The 24459-nt window shown below is 58.2% G+C and overlaps 1 protein-coding gene across 18 annotated transcripts in view; it reads left to right on the top strand.

The window, feature by feature from the left end:
• MEGF11 (multiple EGF like domains 11) overlaps positions 1–24459 on the top strand; it is a 320058-nt gene that overhangs the window by 238934 nt on the left and 56665 nt on the right. For all 18 annotated transcript variants that reach the window (XR_007910143.2, XR_007910144.2, XR_007910140.2 and 15 more), the window contains 3 exons: positions 3220–3356; positions 7361–7573; positions 14217–14391. Coding sequence is in view for 12 of the 18 variants with exons in the window: in XM_051821840.2 (XP_051677800.2) it covers positions 3220–3356; positions 7361–7573; positions 14217–14391 (525 nt within the window). In the remaining 6 variants the exon portion in view is untranslated. The remainder of the gene's footprint in view (positions 1–3219; positions 3357–7360; positions 7574–14216; positions 14392–24459) is intronic.

Genomic DNA, 24459 nt, shown 5'->3' with positions numbered 1-24459 from the left:
GGGTATGCATGAGCAGGAAATGGAGGCGGGACTCGAACCCCGGCACTCTGATGGGGGATGCTGGCCTCTACAGCGCTGTCCTCACCACTATCAAATGCCCACCTCTCGTACTGGCATTCCTCTCCACCTTTCTAGATAACCCGCTTTTAAAAATATTTATTTGTTTAATTATTTGTTTGAAAGGCAGAGTGACAGAGAGATCGTCCATCCGCTGGGTCACTCGCCAAATGTCCACAACAGTCAGAGATGGTTGCAACTCCCTCTGGGTCTCCCACATGCATGGCCAAGGTCAGGGTCTTGGGCCATCATCTACCGCCTTTCCAGGCACATTAGCAAGGATAAGCCAGGACTCGAACTGGTGCCCAGGTGGGATTCAGGCGTCACAGACAGCACCAGAGTGCCGGCCCCTAGGTCACATCTGCACTGCCGCCTCTTGCCTTTTTCATTTCTGAGGTCCGTTGACTTCCTGCTGTAGAATCAGGTTCTGTGCTCCCACACACGGGTGCCAGCACCAGCAGCCCTCCCCCACACTCCCAGCAGAGCGACTACAGGTTTTGGTTAGATTTTCTCGTAGCATCTATGTGAAGAGGCCCACGTCCCTGCACTCTGGCGGGATGCTGAAACTCAGACCCGCCGCAGCTCTCTCCATTCCTTGTCTGCTTTTGCTCTAGTTGTGAGGCGGGGCTGTCGGAAGCCCGGTGCTGTGTCCCCATCTGAGCTCTCTCGCCCCAGGCTGTTGCCTGCCCACCTGCCATCTGGGACTCTCACTTTCATCCTAGGCTGCCTCTCGCCTCGGTCTTGGATTCTCTAATTCCTGGAACCTGTGGCTTTCTTTTGAGTAATTGTTGCTGGTAGGAAAAGAAAAATCTGCCAGTAGCTTCCTGAGACGATGTCTGGAGGCCTGGGGCTGCTGCAGTGGCGCAGCAGGCTGGGCTGCCCTCGTGACGCTGGCGCCCCGTACTGGGATGCTGGGTCCAGTCCCAGCTGCTCTGCTTTAGGTCCAGCCTCCTGCTGCTGCACAAGGGGAGGCAGCAGATGAAGGCGCAAAGACTTGGGCCCCCGTGAGAGGCCTGGATGGAGCTCTGGGCTTCTGGCTTCTGCCTGGCCCAGTCCTGGCTGTTGCAGCCATTTGGGAAGTGAATGAGTAGATGAAAGATCAATCAATCAATCTCTCTCTCTCTCTCTCCCTCTCCCTCTCTCTCTCTCTTTGTGTTCCTCTCTCTGTTATTCTGCCTTTCAAATCAATAAATAAATCTAAAAATAAAAATACATTTTTCCCAGGCTCTTCAAATCTGAAAATGTCTTCATTGACTCCCCCAGCTGGATGTTAGTTTAGCTGGGTGTAGAATTCCACAAAGAAAATGATTTTTCTTCAAAATCTTTAAGGCCCCATTATCTCCTAGCTTCTACTTAGCAAGTCCAATTTTGACTCCTGATTTTCTTTCTGACTCTTTTCCTCTTTCTAAGAACTTGAAGGATTGTTTCTTTGTGCAGACATAAAAATCCACAGTGCTGTGCAGGTTTTGGCATCTGGTTGGTTTATTTTTCTGGATACTCCGTAGGCCCTTGCAGTTCAGAAATCCACGCTTTCCAGCCTGGGAGTTTTTCTTTTATTAAATTCAAGTTATTCACATCTATTCCCACTGTCCCACTGTGTGAGACCACTGTTAAGTAGATGTTAGACCTCTTGGATTAGTCCTCAAGTTATATTACATTTTCTCTATTTTTCTCTCTCTCTTCTGACTTTGTAGATTTCTCCCACTTTATTTCCCAGCTCTTCTATTTCAAATCTCAAATTTCTTCTACCTGCTTTTTCATTGTCAAGATCCAGATTTCTTCTTTTGTAGAACTCCACTCTTCCATGGACATAACGTTCCTTATCACTACGTGAGGAGACTTGTCTTAGTTATGGTAGAAGTTTTCCTCCTTCGCCTTTAAATTAGAGAATTAGAGAGGGAGTGGGTGAGGCAGAGAAAGATCATCCATCCACTGGTTCACTCCCCAGATAGTCACAATGGCCAGAAATGGGCCAGGCTGTAGCCAGGAGCCAGGAGCTTCATTCAGGTCTCCCGCACGGGTGCAGGGACCCAAGCACCCTGGCCATCTTCCACTGCTTTCTCAGGTACATAAGCAGGGAGCTGGATCCAAAGCGGAGCATCCGGGACTAGAACAGGCACCATATGGGATGCTGGGTCACAGGCGGTGGCCCCTACCTGCTATGCCCCTCGCCTCTCTTTTTAGGTTTGCTTTGGTCCTTATTTCCACTGGATTCCTTGTGTGCATTGTGTGTTTCTATTCTCACCCTTCCTGTGAGAGTCCCTTCAGGGCCCTCTGCTGGGGTTTTACTGAGAGCCTCAGGAAAGCTGGGTGGGAGCCTGGGGAGGAGGGAGACACCGGCCTGGGCGACGCCTGGGACACCTGAGCGTGGTCTCCTCTCGAGCTATCAGTACCTCTAGAGAGGAACCCAGAACCCCACACAGGGAGTGTGGCCTGGCGGTGAGCATCCTGGGAGCTGAGCAGGGAGAGACAGAGGGGCCGTGGCTCAGCAGGTAGAATTCCACCTGACCTCAGCCATGCCTGTGTCCACAGCCCGTGGGCGCCGCACCTGCAGAGGATGGAGGCACTGCCAGGCTGTGTGAAGAGAGGCGGGGGTCTGGGGTCCAGCTCACTCTCGCATACATTTCCCAACAGTCCCATTCTCACCACCCCCTGGCCTTCAGAGGGTCCTGGTCTCTGGTTCCAGAGCTTTCCTGGGTAACCAAGGACCCCGCCCCCCACACCATGAAGGTTTCCCACTCCCTTTGCCTGCTCCTCTGTCCGGCCTGGCAGGTGTACGCCTTCCACCCTTGCCCTCGTCTGTGCTGGTGCAGGGAGGGGAGAGGTGGAGCTCGGTGTGTGTCTCCACCCCGGCACCAGGCGCTTCCCTGTGCCAGAAGGCTCAGCGCCTTGTCGGCAGATGGGACGACAGCAAGCAAGGAGACCTTGGGGTTGGCAGCCCTGGTCTCTTACCACAACACTGGGCACACAGCAGGCACTCACTGCAGTGTGCCCGAGGACTGGCCTCAGTCTTCCCATCTCTAAGGTGGGGCCATGGTGCTCAGTTCTCTGTGCTTCCACCGCGAAGAAGGGGGCCAGCCACGGTGCCATTCCCAGACACGTGTGGCTTTAGCGTGGCCTCTCTGGAGCAGCCCCATGAATATCTTATCACCTGTCTTTCAGGGAGCTGTGTGTGCCCAGCCCTGCCCTCCAGGGACCTTCGGCCAGAACTGCAGCCAGGACTGCCCTTGCCACCACGGAGGGCAGTGTGACCATGTGACTGGACAGTGCCACTGCACAGCCGGCTACATGGGCGATAGGTAAGGGCGGGCTAACTGCTGCCTCCATTTTCCAGCTTGCTGCAAGCCTTCTGTCCCCTCCCCCGGCTTTCTCCTGCAGGTGGCGGTCACCAGCTCACCCGCCCTCGCCCTCCGCCTGCTAGGCACACTCCTCCCCAGCCCAGCCCAGCCCAGCCCGGCAGCTCAAGCCCCCAGGGGAGGAGACCAGCACCTGCCGCCCACTCTGCGCTAACGGAGGGGTGATGGCAGGGGCAGCCCTAAGAAGCTGAGAGCGCACAGTCCCCACGCTCTGTGCCATTTCTTCTAGAAGTGGATTTTCATTCCTAATTTGGGTTGTGCCAGAAAGTTATGGACATCAGTGGGCAGACCCTGAGGGCCCGTGGCCTGGGAGCTGATGCACCCACGTCCTGGAATGAAACCAGCCTGGCAGGGTGGCTAATCCACAAGGCACCCTGGGAGGAGCTGCCACATGTACACACTGGCCACAGTCAGCAGCAGGAAGCCACGTGGCAGGGTAGGCGTGGTGGCAGGGGAAGGAGCATCCACCCACGTGTCTGCTGGTGAGTGCCTCTGGGGCTGGAGGAGGCCCTTGGCCCCTGGAGCCCCGGCCACCTCTCCTCGTGTCTCAGTCACGTGAGTTCCTTCCAGCAGAGAAAGAGACGGCGAAGAGGAGGCGCTCACGTCCCTTGCCTGGTTCCATGGGGACCGTGTTTTACATCCCCCTGCCTGGATTGCGTTACTCTTCCCACAGTGAGATGAAAAGAGCACTGGTTCACCATCCCCTGGCCTCCCCGGCCAGGGTGACATCAGAGAGCAGGGATCGAGGCTGAGTCAACCCATGTAGCTTTGTGGCTCTGATGGATGCACGCGGGGCACCCCCAGCTCACACTGGAACCAGCCTTGCGACCGTGGTGATGTCCAGAAAACAGAACGGCCATTAGCCTTGGGCTTGCTTGCCTTCAGCCTGAAGGCTTTGGTGCCAGAGCTGATCTCTTTGCAGCCTGAGTTCATCGCGTGAGCTTCCCTGGCCCTGAGCACCTTCCCATCCTCGCCACGGCCTCCAACCAGGGAGATGCTCCCGATGCACGACGCAGGGACAGGATCTGGGAAGACACAAAGCAGAGCAGGACCCACTTGTCCCAGTCACTTGCTTATGACGGGAACACAGCCCGTTTCTTGTTGGGGACCAACAGCGGACGCTACCTCATTGGTGCTCTCGAGTTCACTGCCAAGGCGTCCTTAATGAAGACATAAGCCCAAATCCCTCTTTGTGTTGGAGCCTGGCCCGTGATCCCGGGGCAGAGAAACCCCCAAGGCCAAGGGCCCTCCAGCCAGCTTCGCCAACCAACCACAGGAGAGTCCCCTCCGAGGGCTGGGTAGCATTTGCGTTTCCCACCGAAGCGGACTGCCTGGTGTTTAATATTTTGTAAAATTGCCTCCATTAATTTTGTAGGTGACAGCTGCATTAAGCCACCCCAAATCATCGCGAGCATATTAAACTTGAGCGGGCATAATAACACAGGCCTCCCCGGATAGGCAGAATCCAGCGCAAATTAAACACGAAACGTAAGAAGGGTTGTGCAGCTCATTTTGTAATTTAATTGAGCAATGTATCTGCTTGTTAATGGCAATATCGGACACATTAGATTGATATGTTGCAAAGGAAGGATGTTTAAGTAGAGAACTAATGCCTGCTGTGATTGCCCCTCTGTTCCGCAGGCCCCGTTATTAGCGTGCTTTGTGTAAAATTCATTAGCAGTCCTTGCTTGATCTCTAAATAAATAAGTTGTTTAAATGGTGAGTAGGAAACAAAAAAGCGGCTGTTTATGTAAATGGATTAGCTTGTCAATATTTCACCTCCAGATTCTTTTTTCTGGGGCTGTGGATTTGGTCACCCCAAAAATAAGGTGGCGTGGGGAAGTGCCCGGGCCTGCTGCCGGGCAGGGCGAAGGGAGGGAGCAGCAGCAGGTGCCTCCGGGTTGGCGCCTTCCTCTCCTGGCCTTGAGGTGAGCGAAGCTCAGGGGCTTCGGGGCAACAGGAGTTGGCGCTTGCACTGTGCAGGCCTGCAGCTGCTTTGCGTCCTCCTGTTCTGCCTCAGTTTCCCCCCTCCCCCGGCCTCCCCCCTCCTGTCTTCCACCTCCCATTCCTTCTCCAGACTCCCCCTTCTTCCCTTGTTGTGGTGGTGGGGGGAGCCTTGGCCTTTGCGGAACACCATCTGGGTCATCGTGGCCACCTGCCGACTGTGGGAGCCTGAAGCCGTCGCCCTGGCCTGGCTTGCCCGTGCCTGCTCAGCCCCAGGGGGGAAGGGGACAGGGGTTTGTGCCACCTTAGGGGCCGGGGCCAGGCTTTGGGGCCTGGGCCCTGTCTGTACAGCCTGAGCCGTTGGCTCCAGTGCCCCTGCCACTCCACCATTCTGCCAGCTTCCTCTGCCACCGTGGCTCTGAGAGGACAGAGCCAATGGCATCGCATTGTGCAAGGAAGGAAGCTGCCAAGCCCAGGCGCCGTCACTGTCCTCCTTCCCGGCCACTCCAGGCACACAGCAACCAAGGCAGAGAAGACAGGGCGGGAGCCACACTCTGGAGCCGCCCCAGCCGTCTCCGATAATGAAGCTGCGGCTGGATCTCTTAAAATACTTCCGGTCGTCCCTGCCCTCCCAGTTTTTGTAGAAGACATACAAGGGGGCCTTCCAACAGGGCACGGAGAATGCCTACAACAAAGAGAAGACCAATGGAGTTCAAAACATTTTTGCCCCAAAATAAACTTAATTTAAAAAAAAAAGAAAAAGATTTTTTTTTGAAAGGCAGAGTGACAGAGAGAAGAGAGGAGAGAGACACCCAGGAGCCAGGAGCTTCCTCCAGGTCTCCCACGTGGGTGCCGGGGCCCAAGCACTCGGGTCATCCTCTGCTGCTCTCCCAGCTGCATTAGCAGGGAGCTGGCTCGGAAGTGGAGCAGCCTGGATTCGAATCAGAGTCCCTGTGGGATGCTGTTGTCTCAGACAGCCAACCCACTGCACCCCATCATCTCATTCCATTTCTCCTCAAACCTTTTGAAGTATTCTCACGCAGAGCAGCAGAAAAAATGGAGAGGTGTGGCCATTAAAACACTTCCAATGTGAGGCCCGCACTGTGGCGTAGCAGGCTAAAATGCAACATGGTTTCTGTATTGCCAAGAAAGCAAGACACCAAGAAGCCAAGATACGCCATCCGCTCTCGGGCGGACTTGATTTCCAAGATGTTCAACTCCAGCTCCGAGACACCAGGTGCATGGTATCCATGGGGAGAGCTCTGTTTAGGAAGAGGAAGGAGCTGTGGTGATGGACGGGGTGGTGGCCGCGCCACGCAGTGAACCACTCACTGCCACGGAGGTACCGGTTCAGCACTCCCACTGGGACTTCCCTGTCGCGTCTCGTCCCAGGCCATGTGTGCTGCTGCACCAAAGCCCCAGAGCCCGGGGTGTCTATGGACAACACAGTTATTCTCACAGTCCTGGAGGCTGCCGGGTCCTGGACCAAGGCGCCAGCAGGTTCTGGGTACAGCGAGGGTCCCCCACCCCGCGCGCCGGTCTGCTTCCATGATGGCACCTCCAGTGTTGTGTCCTCACGTGGCAGAGGGGTGCAAGGCCAAAAGAGAGAGCTGGCTGGTCTCTGCAGCCCTCCCAGGATGAGTCTGTTCACACGGCCCGCCTTTCTGGGCCTGTGGCACTGGGGGTTACTCTGAACCTCACAAACATTCAAACCCCAGCAAGTCTTTATAACAGCAATAAAAAAAGAGTGAAACAAAACAGTTTGCAGTCAGTGAAACCGGGTAATACAAACTCCTGGCTGGGGTACTAAGGAGACCTGCTACAGAGAGAACAGACCCAATTGAGCTAAGCCCTGGCTTGCTTCCTGGAGGAGGAGGCCATGGCGGTGGAACACAGCAGGCCCAGGCCTGCGGGCAGGGAGGGGTGCATGCTGGGGGGATGTCAAAGGGCAGGTGAGGGAACCCCATCCACAGCTCAAGCTCAGCCCCTCTGCTGTCTCACAGGTGCCAGGAGGAATGTCCCTTGGGGACCTTCGGCTTCCAGTGCTCGCAGCGCTGTGAGTGCCACAACGGTGGCCAGTGCTCCCCCACCACTGGAGCCTGTGAGTGCGAGCCCGGCTACAAGGGCCCGCGCTGCCGGGAGCGGCTGTGCCCCGAGGGCCTGCACGGCCCGGGCTGCGCCTCGCCCTGCCCCTGTGACGCCGACAACACCGTCAGGTAGGAGAGGGGACCGGTGCGGCCGAGGCAGGGTGGGCTCGGGTGTGCAGGGGGGTGCTTCGTGGGCCATGGCCCCCCACTCCAGCACAGCCCTCCAGACAGGCCCTCAGCTGCCAGCCCACTGCTGGGGAAGGAAGCCGAGGCCATACGTGGAGACAGGACCGGAGCCCAGGCCACCTGCCGCTGCCCCCACACCTGGCTGCCTGCATCTCAGGGTGTGTCCATCGGAGCTATCACATACGAAGCAGGGGGTGTGCACGGGGACCCCCGAGGGAGCGGGGGTGGGCTAGGCCCGGGCTGTCCGGTCCTGGGGCCTGTGCTTGCAGGGCTCCGGGTGCCCACGCTCTGGGGGCATTGTCCTGGAAAAGCACCTCCCCCCTCCCGCACACACGCAGCAGATAGCCGGGGTCGGGGCCACACGGGCAGAATGAGGGGCTTGAGCCACACAAGGTCGGTCTTGGGACTCTTCATGGCCTCTCCTGGGACCTAGGGAGGGATGCCCCCCCCCAGCTTCCAGCCAAGGTGGAGGCAGAGGAGAGAGAGTCCTTCATCAGAGCCTTGGTGCGGGGCGAGCATTCTGTGGCCTTTGGGGCTTGGGGACACCTGGGCAGGCACTGGCTCCACTCCGGCTTCCAAAGGAGCCTGACTGTGGAGCCGAAGCCGCCCTGGGCCGCCCCTTTTCCTGCTCCATGGCGCAGTGGGCAGTGCCCTTGGGTCAAGGCCCCCACCTGGTGAGCACTGGGAGAAGATTCCCTTCTCCCCTGGGCTACTGGGCAGCTCGGGGCTGTCGGCAGGAGCTGCTGCCATTTGCAGGACACGGGTGGAGCGCGCCCCTTGGCCAGCAGCCCTGCTCCTGGGGACTGCCACGCCTCAGCCTCAGCCCCTCCGCATCTCCAGCCTTTGTTTCCTCATAAATCACATGGAGCCTCCGGGAGTCACAGGCAGAAGTGTCTCATGTGTGTGCAGCTTCACCCACGATGGCCCTGGGTCCCCGGGGCCCAGCGGCTGGGCTGGTGCCAGGCAGGCGCAGCCAGCAGAGCTGGCCTGGATATGGCCTATGCATTCACTCAGTCATTCATTCAATAAACTGAGTGCCTGCAGGGTTGGGCTGTGAGGAACTGTAGCCACTGGGGGCTCGGGGCTGGTCAGGGAAGACTTCCTGGAGGAGGTGGCATGTGGGTTGGGTTTAGAGGGCAGGGTGAAAGCTCCAAGGTGCTTTAACACCAGAGACCCACGTGACCCATCCCCTGCTGGGAAGCCGTGGGCTTTTTCAGGCCCAGGAAGCAAGGCTGCTGCTGGGGTCCAGCTCAGGCAGGGTCCCTACCCCTGAGATCCAACCAAGCCCCAAATCACAGAGCTGCCGCTGTCCTCCCGTGCCTGCACGGCTGGGCTCGGCGCGATGTCTGCTCCCTCTGACGGACTCCTCACTGCATTATTCATCTGCAGGACTCCCTCTTCCCCATCGCTAATCTCAGCCCATCCAATATTAATGAGTGTTTGCTTTGCCGTCTTTAACGCCTGTCACGTCGGTCGGTCGCGGGGAGGGGAGGCAGCGGCGGTCCCAGCAGCGGCTCCCAGCAGCGGCCGGCGAGGAGCTCTGTAGCTGCCTGGGCTCGCGGAGGACGCGCCCGGCTTGCCTGCCTCTGCAGCCTGCAGGCTCAGCACGGGTGAAGGCGGTCTCCCAGCTCAGCCTCAACAGCCCCGCCCTCAGTGCTGATGGCTGCGCTTTTTTTTTTTTTTTTAAGATTTATTTATTTAGTTGAAAGTCAGAGGTACATGGAGAGAAAAGGTGAGGCAGAGAGAGAGAGAGAGAGAGAGAGAGAGAGAGATCTTCCATCCACTGGTTCACTCCCAGTTGGCCATAACGGCCGGAGCTGTGCTGATCCGAAGCCAGGGGCCAGGAATCAGGAGCCAGGAGCCTCTTCTAGGTCTCCCACGTGGGTGCAGGGGCCCAAGCACTTGGACCATCTTCCATTGCCCTCCCGGGCCACAGCAGAGAGCTGGATTGGAAGTGGAGTAGCCAGGACTCAAACCAGTGCCCAAATGGGATGCTGGCACTGCAGGCCATGGCTTTACCCCCTGCACCACAGCGCCGGCCCCGCTACTTATTCTCTTCCTCCTGGCACACTGCCCCAGTGCCCGAGCCCCTGACAGCCCCCAAGTGTGTGGTCGGGTCCAGCTCAGGGTTGCTCAGCCCGGCACCCGGGAGCATCTGGGGCTGGCTGGCTGGTGTGCCGTGGAACGGTCAGTAGGACCCCGGCCCACTGGAAGCCAGAAGCCAGTAGCAGCCCTCCGTCCCCCGCCCACATCGGACACCCAAATGTGGTTCCAGGCACAGCCAAGTGTTGGGGAGGCTGAGAGCGCTGGCCTGGCGGAACTCCCTCCTGCCGCACTTGGCTTAGCGCTCGCGGACATGGGGACAGGGCTCCTCCCATCCCCAGTGTGGGTCCTGGGTGTCCGCTCTCTTCCCATGAGCCTCTGCCCCATAACGGAGCCTTCTCTTGGGGTCTGAGGAAAGCACAGGCATGACTTCATGACTCCTAACCACAAGGCAGGAAAGTTGTGGCCTCGGACCTCCCAGGTCTAAGCAGGTGTCTGCCATGTTTCTCCCCTCCGTGCCTCAGTTTCCCAATGTGCTCATCCCTTTCATCAGCCCAGGGCAGGAAAGTCCTTTGGTAGTGAGGACTCCATCCCACTCCCCACGAGCTGGAGCATGAGGTCCCTGGAAGCTTAGCCTCACCCTCCCACCCCAGCTTCCTCAGAGCGGGCCGCCCTGCCCCCCGCCACGGAGCCCTGAGCTCTCCCCGACCCCCAACCCCAGAAAGCCCTTCCCCGCCAGCCCCTGCCTCTCTCTGCCATGCCCTGGGGAGGCAGAGGTGGCTGTGCCTGTCCCCAGCACCTCACTCCCTTTGTCAGCTCTCTGCAGCACACACAAAGGAGCCACTCTGCCTCCTAAAGCAATAACCTTGAGAATGAGCGAGCCTGTGTGTCAGCCTCTCGCTCGTCCCCTCCGCTGTCGGAGGTCACAGACCAATTCCAGCAGCCGGGACCATGTATTACCTGGGAGAGATTCCATTCCGCCAACAGGCAGTGTTGATAGAATCCCACAGTGGCCACGAGAGAGGCAGAAAAACCCACTCTGAAAAGATTCCTGCATTGTTCCGTCTCCCTTCCTATTACCTGGTGATTAATCTGTGTCTGGGGAAAAGAGGCACACAAAAAAAGGGGGGGGGGAGGGAAAAAAAAAAGAAAAGCAGGAAGAATGGAAAAAGCCTAAACACCAGTGACTGTGACTTTCGCCTGAGCCTCACCAGCAGTCTCTGGCTGGCTGTGGGAGCCAGGGAACGGGGACAATTTGGGGGGAGGCCAGGACAAGGGGTGGATGAGTCCCCTGCTGAGGGACACAGTAATCAATCCAAGAAAATGGATGCCCTGTGCTTAGATAGAATCGCAGGGAGCGGGCATTGGCCTAGCGGTTAAGACTTCCTATCTCATGTTGGAGTACCGGGGTTCGAATCCTGGCTCCAGCTCCTGACTCCAGCTTCCTGCTCATGCAGACCCTGGGAGGCAGCCCCTGCCACTCATGTGGGAGCCCTGGATGGAGCACCCATTCCCAGCTTCCAGTTCTGGCCCCTGCCCAGCCTAATCCCGATCTTGAGAGACTGGAGAGTGAACCAGCAGATATGTTTCTCTCTCTCTCTCTCTCTCTCTCTCAATAGATAAACAGAAAAAAAAAATATAATTGCAGGGACATGAAAGGAGAAGGAAAGGCGTGATGTCCAATGTGGTTTGAGCCTCGGAGTATAAAGTAAAATTAGCAGGTCGACATGCCCCTCGGCCACCCCCACCCCCACCCCCGACAGCCAAGGGCGCAGGTGGGAAACGCAGGGCACAGAGGCGTGCTCTGGGCATGCCGCAGGCCTCTTGCAGGGTGCTATGAGAGCCGCCCCAGGCGAGCATGGCAGAGAGAGCCTAGGGGGCCATCAGTGGGGAAGGCAGAAAGGTACCTGCATCCTTTCAGGATCGCTGGGGCTGAACAGAGCTGACCAAGACCTGTCCGGTCATTCCTGGGTCCCAGCAGGTCAGCCTTGGTGACCTTGACTGAGCCAATGTCTCTAACCCTAAACCTCAAGGGAGGCCCCTGGAAAGCGGGAACCCGGCTGAGGGCCAGGGCCCCCGAGTGGAGTCTCTGCCCCACGGCCCCGCTCGGGTGGCCAGGCAGCTGTCACCCGCTTACAGCGCTCGGGGCTCAGGGAGGACTTTTCCTGGAACCGTGAAGGGCAGAAAGTCTTCCAACACTTGTTCTTCAGCCTCCTTCTTCGCTCTGCTGTATTTGCCATTTTTACTGCTGAACATCTAATTGTACATATGATGGATGCTCAGTTTGGGCAAGTTAGATGGCACAGACATTACAAAGAACCCAACAGAGTCACTCAATTTCTCAACCTGAGACAAGCACTAAAGTCATCCTATTGCCATTTGTTCCTCCTTCGTGTCTGTACCTCATCCACCATCTTTTGTTCAGATGGTGACTTTGCATAGTTGTGGCTAATTTCACTTGACCGTCTATCAGGAAGGACTTTGAAAAGCAGTCGCTTCCCGTGGATGGCCCTGGCTCGCTTTCCCGGGATCCCGTCGTCAGAGGCGGCGTAAGGCAGTGGACCGGTAGATAAGGCGGAGTAAGGGTTGGACTCCCAGCTCTGCCATCCCCTGGCTTAGCCGTGTGCCCTTGGGCAGGTCCCATCACCTCCGGGTGCCATCTGTAACCTGGAGATGCGCACGCCTCCTTCGCAGGCTTATTGAAAGACGAGAAATCCGTGTAGAAGAAAGTGCCTGGTGCTTTAATAGCCTCGTCGCACATTATTTATTATTATTCAAATTGCTTCCATTTTCCACTGTTATAAATAATGCCTCCGGGAACATCTCTGGGCATAAATCTTTCTCTGTCAGCGCGATGCTTTCCTGAGGTCAGATCCTTAGAAATGGAAGTCCAAGACCAAAGAGGGAACGCATTTAGGTCTCCTGAGACAGAACCCCAAATTGTTGTGAAACCTCTGCCAGCACTTTTTGAAAAACCCTCACTGTTTTGAGGGCAAAAGAGCGGTACCCGACTGCTGTTTTGACTTGATGATGAACGAGACGCAACGTTTTCCAAAAACCATTATTAGCTGCTTGCTTTTACTATTCAGGAATTATCCGCGTCTGTCCACCCCCTCACTTCCTATGAGAAGAATCAGGGCCCCCAGATGAGAAGCAGCTTGGCCAGGCTTCATACAATTAGTTTGTTCATTAATTCATTTGCCAAATATGTGTTAAGCACTTCCTGAGTGCCAGGAGCCCTGCTGGGTCCCAGAGGTAAAGCAGAGAGAGGCAGGGCTCTCCCCAGGGGGCTGCAGCCTGGCAGGGGGTACAGATGCAAAACCATGGACAGACACAGAAAATAATTGTGTCCTGAAAGCCATATTCATCCACAAATACCTAATCAGGCAGGCGTGTGAGCCGGTCCACTGGGGATCCACCAGCGAACCACAGCCAAAGCCCCTGTCCTCATGGAACTTAGTGGAATGAGGCTGGCACCCAGCTCCTCCCGCCAGCTCCAGGCAGCTTCCCTTGCCCACTCCTCTTAGCTGGTGCCACAGGGAGTCAGAAGTGGGTCTGTAGCATCCAGCACCTTCTCTGGTGTGTCTGTCTGGGCCAAGAGCAAGAGATTGACTTGGGGGGAAATGGGGCAGCAGCTGGGGTGACAGGGAGCTGTGAGACCACCATTCAGGTCTGACTCACAGGAAGGAGCCAGGGAGGGCGGGGCGGGAGCGTCTTGGTCCGTGGCATGGTTCTAAGAAGGCTTGACAAGATAGGGAGCGTTGAAGTGATGGTGTCCATCAGAGGGACCCAGGAGTGAGCCCACCTGAGCAGCTGGGCTCTGCCCACCAGGGAGCACCTGCTGAGAGATGTGGCCTCCAGACTGCAGGCCCAGCAGCTGGGGCTGGGTCAGTTATGCTCTGGAGGGGATTCTGAGCAGCCCTTGGTCACCACACCTCATACCCCCTGATCGCGAGGGGCCATTGATTGGCTGTTGACTCAGAGGCTGCTGGCCAGAAGTCGCCCTGCTCTCCAGAGGTCGCACCCTGCAGCCCCTGCCTCCAACCAAGGTGGAGAGGAGTGGGGCGGGGGTCTTCAGTGCAGACCTCACCCAAGGGGACCCCGGATCTGCAGGGCCTCTGGGTCTCATCACTGCCTTATCGCGCTTGTCCCCACACTAGGCATCTGCCCTGGGTAAGGAGTGGGGTGGCGGCCCACAAGCCACAGCAGGAAGGAGGTGGCCCTTGGCTTGGGTCCCTGCATTTGTGTTATAAAGAGCACTTGGTTGAGATTTGAAACATCCACGTTGTAGCCCTGCGTTTGCCACCTCCTTGCCGTGTGCAGGTTGCATAACCACGGTGAGCCTTGGTGTCTGGCGGTAATAAAACCACGTGGCCTTGGCATCTCCTGGTTGAAGAAAAACAGTCATCAGGCATTGAGCAGTGGGACCTCAGCGTCCTTTTATCCCGCCACGCTGGGCAGACCAGACTCACGGTGGGTGGAGGCTGGGACCTGGCTGCATCACTGACCAGACTGCCCTGTCACCCTTCTCTCGCCTGCTCAGCTGTCACCCGGTGACTGGAGCTTGCACCTGCCAGCCAGGCTGGTCTGGCCACCACTGCAATGAGTCCTGCCCTGCTGGCTACTACGGCGACGGCTGCCGGCTGCCCTGCACCTGTCAGAACGGTGCCGACTGCCACAGCGTCACTGGCAGCTGCACTTGTGCTCCGGGCTTCATGGTAAGATGGGCTGGGCCTCCCCCGGCCTCCATGACCCCTACCTCCAGGCGCATTCCGGAGTGTGGCCCGGCAGCCAGGAGGGCCGAGTGCAAGGGTCGCCTTGTATCTCCCTCTAAGGTGGAGACTGTAACCAGGGAGGCCCTGGGGCTGCTCCTACAGGGCTAGCTCAGCTTTGTCATGGGAAAAGCAGTAGAAGGAGGGAGGGGTCTCTCCATTGTCCCCCAGCTCTGGAACCCTGGGCAGCTTCCTGTGCGCCCCTGATGGATGCTATCATATCACTGTCCTCGCCTGCCAGGCAGAATGAGTCTATGTTGGAACAAATGAGCTAACATTAATTTTTTTTTTTTTTGCTAATTACAGGGGTAGAAAATGATTCCTCAGTGTTGCTGTCATTTGCTTGTCTCTGATTACTAAGGAGAGGGACCGTTTCCCCATGTGTTTGTTGACTGTTTGTGTTTCCTCATGAATTATGCTAGTCTGTATGAGCTTTGATTCTGAGAACTTGAACTTGGGGGTGGAATTGTGTTCTAAGGCAGGCGTGCTCTCTGGGTCCGAGCACCCCAACACTCAGGGGTCCCCCATGGCCAGATTTTATATTGCATCATTGGAAGTGATTGGTGCAGTCACAAGAAGGGGGCCTTAGGCACCAGATCAGAGCCACATCCTGGCCATCTTGGGCCAGTGGCTTAATCTGTCTTGGATTCCACTTCCTCACCTGTGAAACAGAGCACCACTTTGCAAGGTTGTGGCCGGCTAGAGATGGGATAGACAAGGGCCTGTGGCACCGCTTCTTACCTGCTAGTGAGTTTCCGAAGCAGCTATAGGCTTTGGGAATTGCAGCCTTGGGCTCAGTAGCCTGACGCAGGTCTGAGGTTCTGCACGTCAAGCTCGCTCCAAGGTGAGGCTCGTGTGGCTGGACAGTGCTGTCACTTTGGCTGGGAAAGCGATGTTCCACTGTGGTTCTCCACTCGGAGCCCTCCCCCCCAGAAGGGGGCTTGCTTTATGAAAACTGAGCCCTGGGCCCCACCCCCAGGGGCTCTGATGTATCCAGTCTGGGGTGTGGTCCACGGCTGCAAGGTGTGGATCTGCCCATCTCCAAGGAAACCCTGTCATTATCGCGGTTGTGAGGGCTCACCCAGTGACAATGTTCTTTAAGGTCAGGCTCTTACTGATCTGCAGAGCTGGGCTCGGGACAAAGCACCCTCCCCGTGCAGAAGAACCTGGGCAGAAATGAACCCTGGCGTCTTTGGAAGGGAGAGAGGCCGGCTCCCCTGAGAGGTTTCCTCCCTCATTCCCTCTCCTCCATGTGCGTTTGCGTCCGTAGCCGCCACAGGAACACGCAGATGTGGAGTTTGGGTGGGAGAGAATGGTTGTTTGGGGTCAAAAATGACACGTGGCTGAGTGACAGCTAGCTGGGCAGCCCGAGCCCAGTCCCCGCTGGGCCACAGGGTTGCTCTGTGATGCTGGGCAAGCAGCTCGCCTGCGCCTCCCTCTGGGAAAGCTGAGAATACAGGGAGAGGTGGACCAGCTGACCCCAGAGAGAGCCTGCCGTGGGGACTCCACAGATGAGTGGGGGCATGCAGGAGCCTGAAGGAGTGTGCCCGCATCCAGCCCCTGGGCTCCGTGCCCACTGCAGGGGCTGCCTGCCTGCTCCTTCTTGCTGCCTGCTTAGCCACTGCTCCTCAGAAACAGGGAGAGGGGAGGGCCCGGGGAGGTGAGCGCCTGCGCGGCCCCTGCCCCCAGGCCTCCGCCTCCCCATCTCGATGCAAATGACCTCTCTTCCCTGGCACTGGTCAGAACCATCTTGCCACGGAGTCCCGCCTGCCTGGGGCTCAGAGCTAAGACAGATTGTGAGCCAGACCGCCCTGGTGAGACCCCTCAACTTCCCATCCACCTCCTCCTGTGCAGCCTCATTACACCTGGCAAAGCTCTGCTGCGGCTCTGTCAGGTGCCAGGCAGAGGCCAACGGGGTGAAGAGAGGGCAGTCACGTGTCCCCACCCCATGTGACTCACTCCTCTCGCCCTCGCCCCAGCCTCGGGACCAGTGCAGCTTTCCGCCAGGAGCCAGCTCTGGTCAGCGCTGGGGGGAGTTAGTGGAGCCCCTTCAGCTGAGACTCACCCCAGAGTGTCCCACGGTCAGCCATAGTTAGCAGTGCCCATTTCTGAGTAGCTGGAGACTTTCCTCCAAGGCTCGGTCACCTTGGGCTCATCGCTTTGCCCTCTAGGCCTCAGTCTCCCCCTCTGTAAGGTGGGAGGAATCCATCTTGCCTGCCATTGGATGTGAGTGGCCAACGTGGTGACAGCTGTGCGCATCCCTGGCGGTCCCCTGATACCCATGCTCCCCCTGCTGAGGCTCCTTCCCAGGATACCGGGACAGCTTTGTGACTCTCAGAAGGACAAAAATCTTGGGCTCAACGTAACCATGAGGAGAGCTGCTGAGGCAGCACAGAGCCGGCCCTGGGGGCTCAGGAACAGGGCTGTTCTGGCTATGGAGGACCGGGGACATGGGCAGAGGCAGAGCCCTCACTGGGTGCCTGTTGCATGCACTCTCATTTGTTGTGTTCCCCAGTTTGGAAATGAGGAGCTCAGGTTCACACTGGAGTCTCCCAGGATCACCAAGCCAGCGGTGGTGGGAGCCACCGAGCTTTCATCCGTTAATTGGTGAGTCTTGATTGAAGGGTCACCATGGAACCACACAAATCCAAGTTCAAGTCCCGGCTTCCCAATCCCTGGCCTGCCTGCCTGCTGTGGAGTCACTCCTGAGCCCTGATGCCTTTGTCTGCTACAAGGAGACTTTGCTGTGAGAGTGGGAGTCTTCAGGTAGAAAGTTCTCGGCTCAGTGCCTCCCACACCTGGTAAAGCAGCAAACTGTGAGGGCAGTGAGGGGACACTGGTTCCCCCAGACCCCCAGGAGTGTCAGGATGGGCTGCACCTGGGAGTTGGTGGCAGAGCAGAGCCAGGGGCACACACACTGCTGTTCCATAGCACCCAAGGACCTGTGGGTCACCCTGAGGAAGGCACACCTGTGGAGTTCCAGGGAACAGAGATAGGGACAGAGGTGGTGAGACTGTTGGGACATTTTATACCTTAGCTGGCCAGCAGCAGAGGGGTCACTTAGGGCGTGCCTGGGTGGATTGCACTGGAGCTGCCTGGTGGGAGACAAGACTCCAGATCCATCGCTCTGATTTGGCAAAGGATTTTGTGTTCCTCTTTCTCATCTGTAAAATGGGAATGAAATTCTCCACTGGACAGAAACAGTGGCGCGTGGCCATCGTCCCAGTGGCAGGGCTGGGAGTCGGAGCCTTGTTGCTTCAGAACCTTGGACAGCTCCCCCGGCCTTACGCCAGGCAGAACCAGGGTGGACAGTGCTGTGGGAGGGCTACAGGTCCTGGCACACCTGCAGTCCTGCTGGGACTCTGGAGAAGCGAGGCCCTTCCTTCCCACCTGGGCTGGGGTGCCCCGGGCGCACCCACCATTGTAACCTGCCTCCAACATCAGTGGGTCCCCCCACACTTGATCTCATCCCCCAGTGAGTCCTGTTGTCAATTCAGGTGGGGTGTGGCAGCCACAGGGAATGCGCTTTTCCCCAAACACGGCATCCAGGATCCACACAGGGCCTCCGTCTGTGCCTTATCACGTCTATGAAAATCCTTCCCAGCTTCTCAGGCTAAGAATAAAGGCTGCCTCTTCCTGGAAGCCCTCCCCCCTTTCTCCTCCCTTCAAAATTAACCACTGCACCCTCTCTGTTCCCACAACACATGGTTCACACTCAGGGTCTGTCTGTCTGAAGACAGCACGCGCCTCCCTCTAACCCCCATTCACCCCACCACACCTACTGCGTGAATGCCTCATTCAACAAACCCTTCTTTGAGCTGAATGAAATCCTTGGGAGGAGCAGTATCCTTAGAACACCAGTCTCCACGTGGCCTTTACAGGAAGCAAGCATGGAACGTCCCAAGAGGGACTTGAATCTGTAGCTGTTGGCTTTTCTGAAGTTAGATACTCGGGTCGCAGTAACGGGAGAGGGGCAGCTGTCCCCCGACACCACCTCGGGGTTCTCTGGGCAATGGCGTGAGCATCTTCCTCGGGCAGGACTGCGGTGTGATAATGCAGGGACTCTTCCTGCCTACAGACACCAGCTTTGCTGTTTCTGGCGGCTGTGTGACCTTGGACAGGATGTCATACCTCTCTGTGCCCTTGTTTTGCTATATGTGATGGCGAAAACTACCAAAGCCCACAGGATTGTTGGCCTGACGGACGCCAGTGGTGTAGGTCAGGCCCTTGGAATGCCCAGCGTGTTCGTGTCCAGCAGAGGTGCCAGTGACGTCCTTGTTGTCCTGGGAGCCGCCCCGCGCCTGTTGCTGTTTACCCCGAGGGGCCTCCTGCCTGCAGGGGCTGCCCGGCCCTGGCTCGCGCGTCCTGTTTGGGGTGCGGGTGGGGGAAAGGGAGCAGAGTTGGCTGAAGCTTCCTTCTGGCTGGGACGCACAAGGTTCCTGGGGTCTCCTAGGTTCCCCAGACCTGAGCATGAGCTTTCTCATCCCAGGGGGTGAGCCAATTTCCCAGCGTCCCCTGCACCTCTGATGGCCGCCTTTGCTTTCCTTAATTAAGGACTCACCTAGGTGGCCAGGCTGTCGGCACCTCCTCGCCTGCTCCAGGACTAATCACTGCCACCACGGTGCCTGCCGTGAACAGCCTGGGAGATCACTGGCAGGGCTGCACATGCCATTGTCCACACAGCCTCCTGGCCGCATCCTCGCAGCACAGAGCCCAGGTGGCTGGGAGATAAGGGGCGTTCGGGCCAGCCCTTGGCCATGTACACTGCCATGGCTGTGGGGCGCTCAGGAGGTGGGGGCGGGGCACGGGAGCCGCAGGCCCCTCCCGCAGGGCTGGGGGCCCATTATTTCTCCCCAGATGACAGCATTTCTATTACCTTAAAGGGCTCATCTATTTATGCTGCAATTTTTTGAAGCCCTGTCTGCCGTTATTGAACCAGGCGTGCTGGCGAGCGGAGCCGGCGCTCCATCACCCAAATGAACAAACTCCTGGCCACATTTTTCTCTCTTTGCTCTGTGCTGTCGGTGGCGTGCACACAGGCCTCGGCCGCCCGGGGCCCAGGGGAGGCAGGAGCCAGCGAGAGCTGTGAAAATCCGCATCATTGAGGCTCTGATTGAATTGTCCTCCAAGGTTGCTGATGTCCTTTAAAGGTGCCTCCCTGGCTGGTCGGAGCCTGTGTCTGCCTCTAGGCTGGCCCCCACGTGAGGACAGGTGTAGCGGGACACAGTGTAGTCTGAATGTCGCAGCCAGGTGACATGTGGACAGTGTGTGTGCCTGCCCCCTTCTGACTGACAGCTGTCATCTGTGAGCCTAAATAGTAGCAGCCCAGCTTCATGGCCCCCGCCCCCACCCCTGACCAGTTTCCTAATTATCATAGAGAGGATGCTCCTGGTGGCTGGGCTGGGCCTGAGGAATTCACCCAGTAGCTGCTGTGCCCATGCGAGCCAGGGAGCGCCTAGAGTGCAAAATGGCAGAAAAGAACCAGAAACACACACCTGCACACACATGAACATGCACACACACATGTGTGCATGCTCCCTACATGCATGCACTGCCGTGCTCAAATCCCAGCTCCCATTCCCTGCTGCGTAGCCTTGGTGGAGTTTCCAAGGACTTGGGCCATCTCCCACTGCTTTCCCAGGCCATAGCAGAGAGCTGGATTGGAAGTGGTGCAGCTGGGACTCAAACCGATGCCCCTATGGGATGTACTGCAGGCGGTGGCTTCACCCGTTACGCCACAGCGCAGGCCCCATAATGATACAATGTTGCAGAGTTATGCTTCCCGTCCAGTGAGATCAACTACATACGGTGCTAGAACAAAGCTCAGCCTAGAGTGGGCACACCTTTGCCACCGTTCCTTATGTGGCTTTGTAGGGAAGACACAGAGAAGGCAAAAGGGTGTGGACTTTGGGGTCAGCCAGGCCTGGGTGGAGGCCCATGTCAGTCACTCTGACTGCGCAACCCCAGTGACGTACTCACCTCTCTTTGAGCCCCAGTTTCCCATCTGTAAAATGGATTAACGGTGTCACTGGGCACACGGACAAGCACGTAGTTTGTAACCCATCACAAAGAGTCAGGGGTCGCTCTTCAGAAAGGCAGAGTTGGGAGGCCGCTCTGGCTTCCATAGCATGCCCTCACCTTACAGAGGTCAGAGAGGGCAAGTGGCTGATCCCCGTCACAAAGCAGATGGCGACAGAGCTGGGGCGGAGCGCCGGCTACGCAGCCCCCAGCCCAGTCACCTCCAGCGGTCACCTCCAGCTCACGCATTTGCTGTCCCTGGAGCCAGAACCTCCTGCTCCACCCCCCACCCCACCCCCCGCAAGCAGGCTAAACCACGGTGACAATTAATCCACAGAGCAAAGGAGGGAAAATTGGTTTTATGTCACAAAAGCTGAGCCCGGCCCTCCCCCTGCGGGACCCCATGGTTTGCAGCTTTATTAGGAGAAACTGCTGACTCCTCTGTTCTAAAAAATAAATGTGGCTGCTCGCACCGTCCCGCTGTGTTCCTGATGTCCTTATCAGTGCCCGCGGGACTGGAGTCGGAGCTGGGCTTTGTCCCGGGCCCAGTGCCTGCAGCTCTCTCCGTGCAGCCGCACGCGCTGCGGGGACAGTTCCAAGGATCAGGCGCCCAGCACCCCCGGTGTTCTGGTTGTCCAAGCCTCTGGCGTGAGTGAGGCGTCTCTCCACTCGGGGCCCGGGGGCTGGCCTGAGACTCCAGAGTGGGGAAGGACCCCAAGTGGGTGACGATGGCTTGCACGCTGAGTGCTGTGCTGCGAGGGTCTGCAGTGTCCCCTCCCCCACCAACCACTCTGCCTTTGGTGCCTCCTTTTGTTTCACCCCGTAGGGAGGGGCTGTTCGGAAGCCCACTTCGCAGATGAGGAGACTGAGGCTCAGAGAGGCAAAGTCGCCTTCCCTAGAGGCTAAGTGGCCACTGAGAGCTGAGCCTGGTGCTGTGTGCGCCCAGAGCCTGCGTGCTGAGCCACAAACCCAAACTGCCCCACAGGAGAAGGCGGTGACCTCGGGGCAAACAGCAGCTTGGGCTCTCTCAGGCCTTCCCCCAGGGGAGGGGCCCTGCAACCTCGGGTCTCAGCTGGGGCGTCAGTGGCCCCCAGCCTCGGGCTGTCATCCTCCAGTGGGCCCAGCCTCTGGCCCCAGCCCCAGCGTGCTCACAACTGTTGCTTGTGGTTTGGCACAGCAGGTCTCGTCCAAGGTGACTTGTGAGGACATCAGGCTGGACCTCGAACCCAGGGCTCACAGTCCCCGTCAGGCCAGCCGCGTGGGTTGTAGAGGCCCAGCCAGGGCATCGCGCCTGGGCTCCAGCCTGGGCTCCGCCTCCTGTCACTCATTAGACCTGGTCGGTCTTCCCCACACTGTACCTCGGCTTCACCTTGTGCAGAACGAGGGTGCAAACTCTGGGGCGGGATCCTGGGGCAAAGCTCACAAAAGCAGGTTGTCGGGAAGGAGCGGTCCAGGCGCCGGGCTGTGGGCACGAGGTAGGGCCGTGGATGCTCCACAACGAGTCTGTGGGTCTGGGGCTCAGAAGAACCTGCCCCTGCGCTCTCTGCCCCTGCTGCGCCCTCCCAGCCACCTCCCCTGCAGTCATTAGCAAGAGTAATTAGCCACTTGGGGGGGGGTGGTTCCTGCCAGAATCCCTGATTATATCTGGAAAATGAAAGATGTGCAGGGAAAGGTCATGAATAAATTACTTCCCGGTGGGGGTGGAGCCTCAACCAAGCAGAAAGCCCCGCCTCCACATTCGCTCCCCAAAACACCACATGGAGCAGGGGGATTTAGTCCCCCAGGGGCTGGCCCAGGGGAGCAGGCAGGTGGGGGTGGGGTTGCTCCCTGGCCCTCAGGCACAGGTGGTGTTGGAGGGGACAGGGAGGGAGGGCAAGGCCCTTGCTTAATGCAGCAGCCTAGGGGGAGCCACTGCAGCCTAGGGTCGTGCGCTGGCCTCTGCTCCCCATGGGAGCTTCTGTCTCTGGCGGGCTTCGGACCAGGTAGCACTGGGCTGAGACTGGGAGGGTGCACTGGCGGGGTCTGGCCTCAGTGTGGGAGAGCATGGGCATGGTGGGGGGGGGCAGCAGATGGGAGCAGGTGTGGCAGAGGGTCCGGCATGGGGTTGGGGTCGTCTTTAGGTGATTTGAATTGGCTAGATTGCGTGTCTTGCTGTCAGACTGGGGTCAGCAGGCCCCCCCAACAACAAACGTGGGGGGTTGACTGTTCTAGGACCATCCCCCTCCCAAAGGCAGGCATGGGGCTGCCCCTCTCTGGCTCAGGGTTCAGACTCACGCAAATGCAGACAGAAGCTTCCAGGGCACCGAGGCAGGCCCGCTCTGGGGTGCCCCCTGGAGGTTCTGGCTCCTCTGCTAAGCAGAAAGCTCCAGGGGCTGGGCAGGTGGGCTGCTCCATCCCTGCGTCACTACCCTCCACCCCCTCCCATCCCCAGGCCGGGCACAGCCCCCTGCACAGAGCCATCAGGAAACATCTGTGCCACCGCTGCACAGGTAGCTTAGAAGTGTCCCCTAAACTGCAGATGTCTCCTAAACTCAGACCCCAGTGAACAGCCCCGCCCAGCCTCGGCAGGTCCCCCTGTGCCCCATGGCCTGGTTCCTACAGGGGACATCAGCACCGTCACCGCTGTCAGATGCAACTGCCCTGAGCCCACACTACACAGCCTTCACCCCGAAACAGTAGGGCCCTGAGGCTATGGCGTGCAAGCGCCGCCCCATCCATGCAGCCCCCACAGTGGGAGCCCAACATGGCCGTGCTGCACACTGCACTCCAAGCCCCGGCAGTCAATCACCATGGGCCTCAGGGGCCAGGATCGGCTCAGCATCTGACCTCACAGCTGTCAGGCCTGATACAGGACACCCCACACCAAAATCACACACGACCTGGGCCTTACGCGGGAGAAGCCTGCCAGCCAGCATCCAAACCGGGGCCTCAGCCCTGCTCCCACCCTGCTCTTCGACACATGCAGTGTGCATGTGCATGTGGCCCTGCAGCACACATGGGCCCACATGTGACACACATGGCACAGGTCAGGAATACGCCACATGCCACCACGCCCGCCTTGCTCTGGCCTCTGTCTTGGGTGGTTCTAGAAGATGATCCGTCCTCGTGGGCTGTGACACAATCAAAGGATGTAAAACAGAAAGTTCCTGGCCCCGAGGGGGGTGGACAGTTTCTTGTCTCGTGTCCCCAGCACTAGGCAACAGAGCCGAGGGATCAGTCCCGGCTGAGATCCACGTGCCCCTGCATTGCCGGGGCCCCTCCTCCAGGGCTGTCCATCATTCTGCAGATGCCCTGCACACACCTCCTCGGGGACTTCCGGTTCTGGGAACCTCCCAACATAACACGAACGTCCTCAGGAGTTTGCCCGAAGCCCTCATGAGCTGGCGATGGCTTCTGTGAACCCACAGGAGAGGGGCCCCAGGAGCACCCCAGGTCCTGCAGCCTGAACTTGACCCCAAATGTCTTTCCATGGCCACAGCAGCTGCCCCTCAGGCTTCCTGAGGTGTCTGACTGTGTGTTTGGGACCTGCCAGAGGTGTCCCCATTCCTCCAGGAGGCCCCCAGGGGGGACAGAGCCTTCCAGCATTTTTGTGCACCTTAGAAAAAGGGACCCGTTTCTCAAGACAGTCTGCCAGTATCTTTCCAGAAAGCAGGTCTAATAGACATCAGCCACCCACAACGATTGTCCTGTGAGGGGCACTTCTAGAGTTGTGCAGTACACACCTTGCACAACTGTACAGAGCGGCCTCAGGTCACTGGCAGCCGACTCATTTGGGACACGCATGGGTGAGAGTGAAATGTTCCGAGGACTTCTGGTCCTAACCTTCATCCCGTCTTTTCCTGCACCCCGCGGCAGCCAGACGGAACGACAGGCTTTATTCCCCAGGGGGACTGGATATGGCCAGTGGCCTCCCTCCCTGCCTCTCTCCCTCTCGTCTCTCTGCTCTCTGTTCTGCATGCCTTGTGCAGAGCTCGTTTTCCCCGACACGCACCTGCT

Source organism: Oryctolagus cuniculus, chromosome 12 (genome assembly GCF_964237555.1).
Source record: "Oryctolagus cuniculus chromosome 12, mOryCun1.1, whole genome shotgun sequence".
In the NCBI taxonomy this organism is placed as follows: Eukaryota; Metazoa; Chordata; class Mammalia; order Lagomorpha; family Leporidae; genus Oryctolagus; species Oryctolagus cuniculus.
Note: the sequence above shows the minus strand (reverse complement) of the source record. Positions and strands in the feature narration are given on the sequence as shown.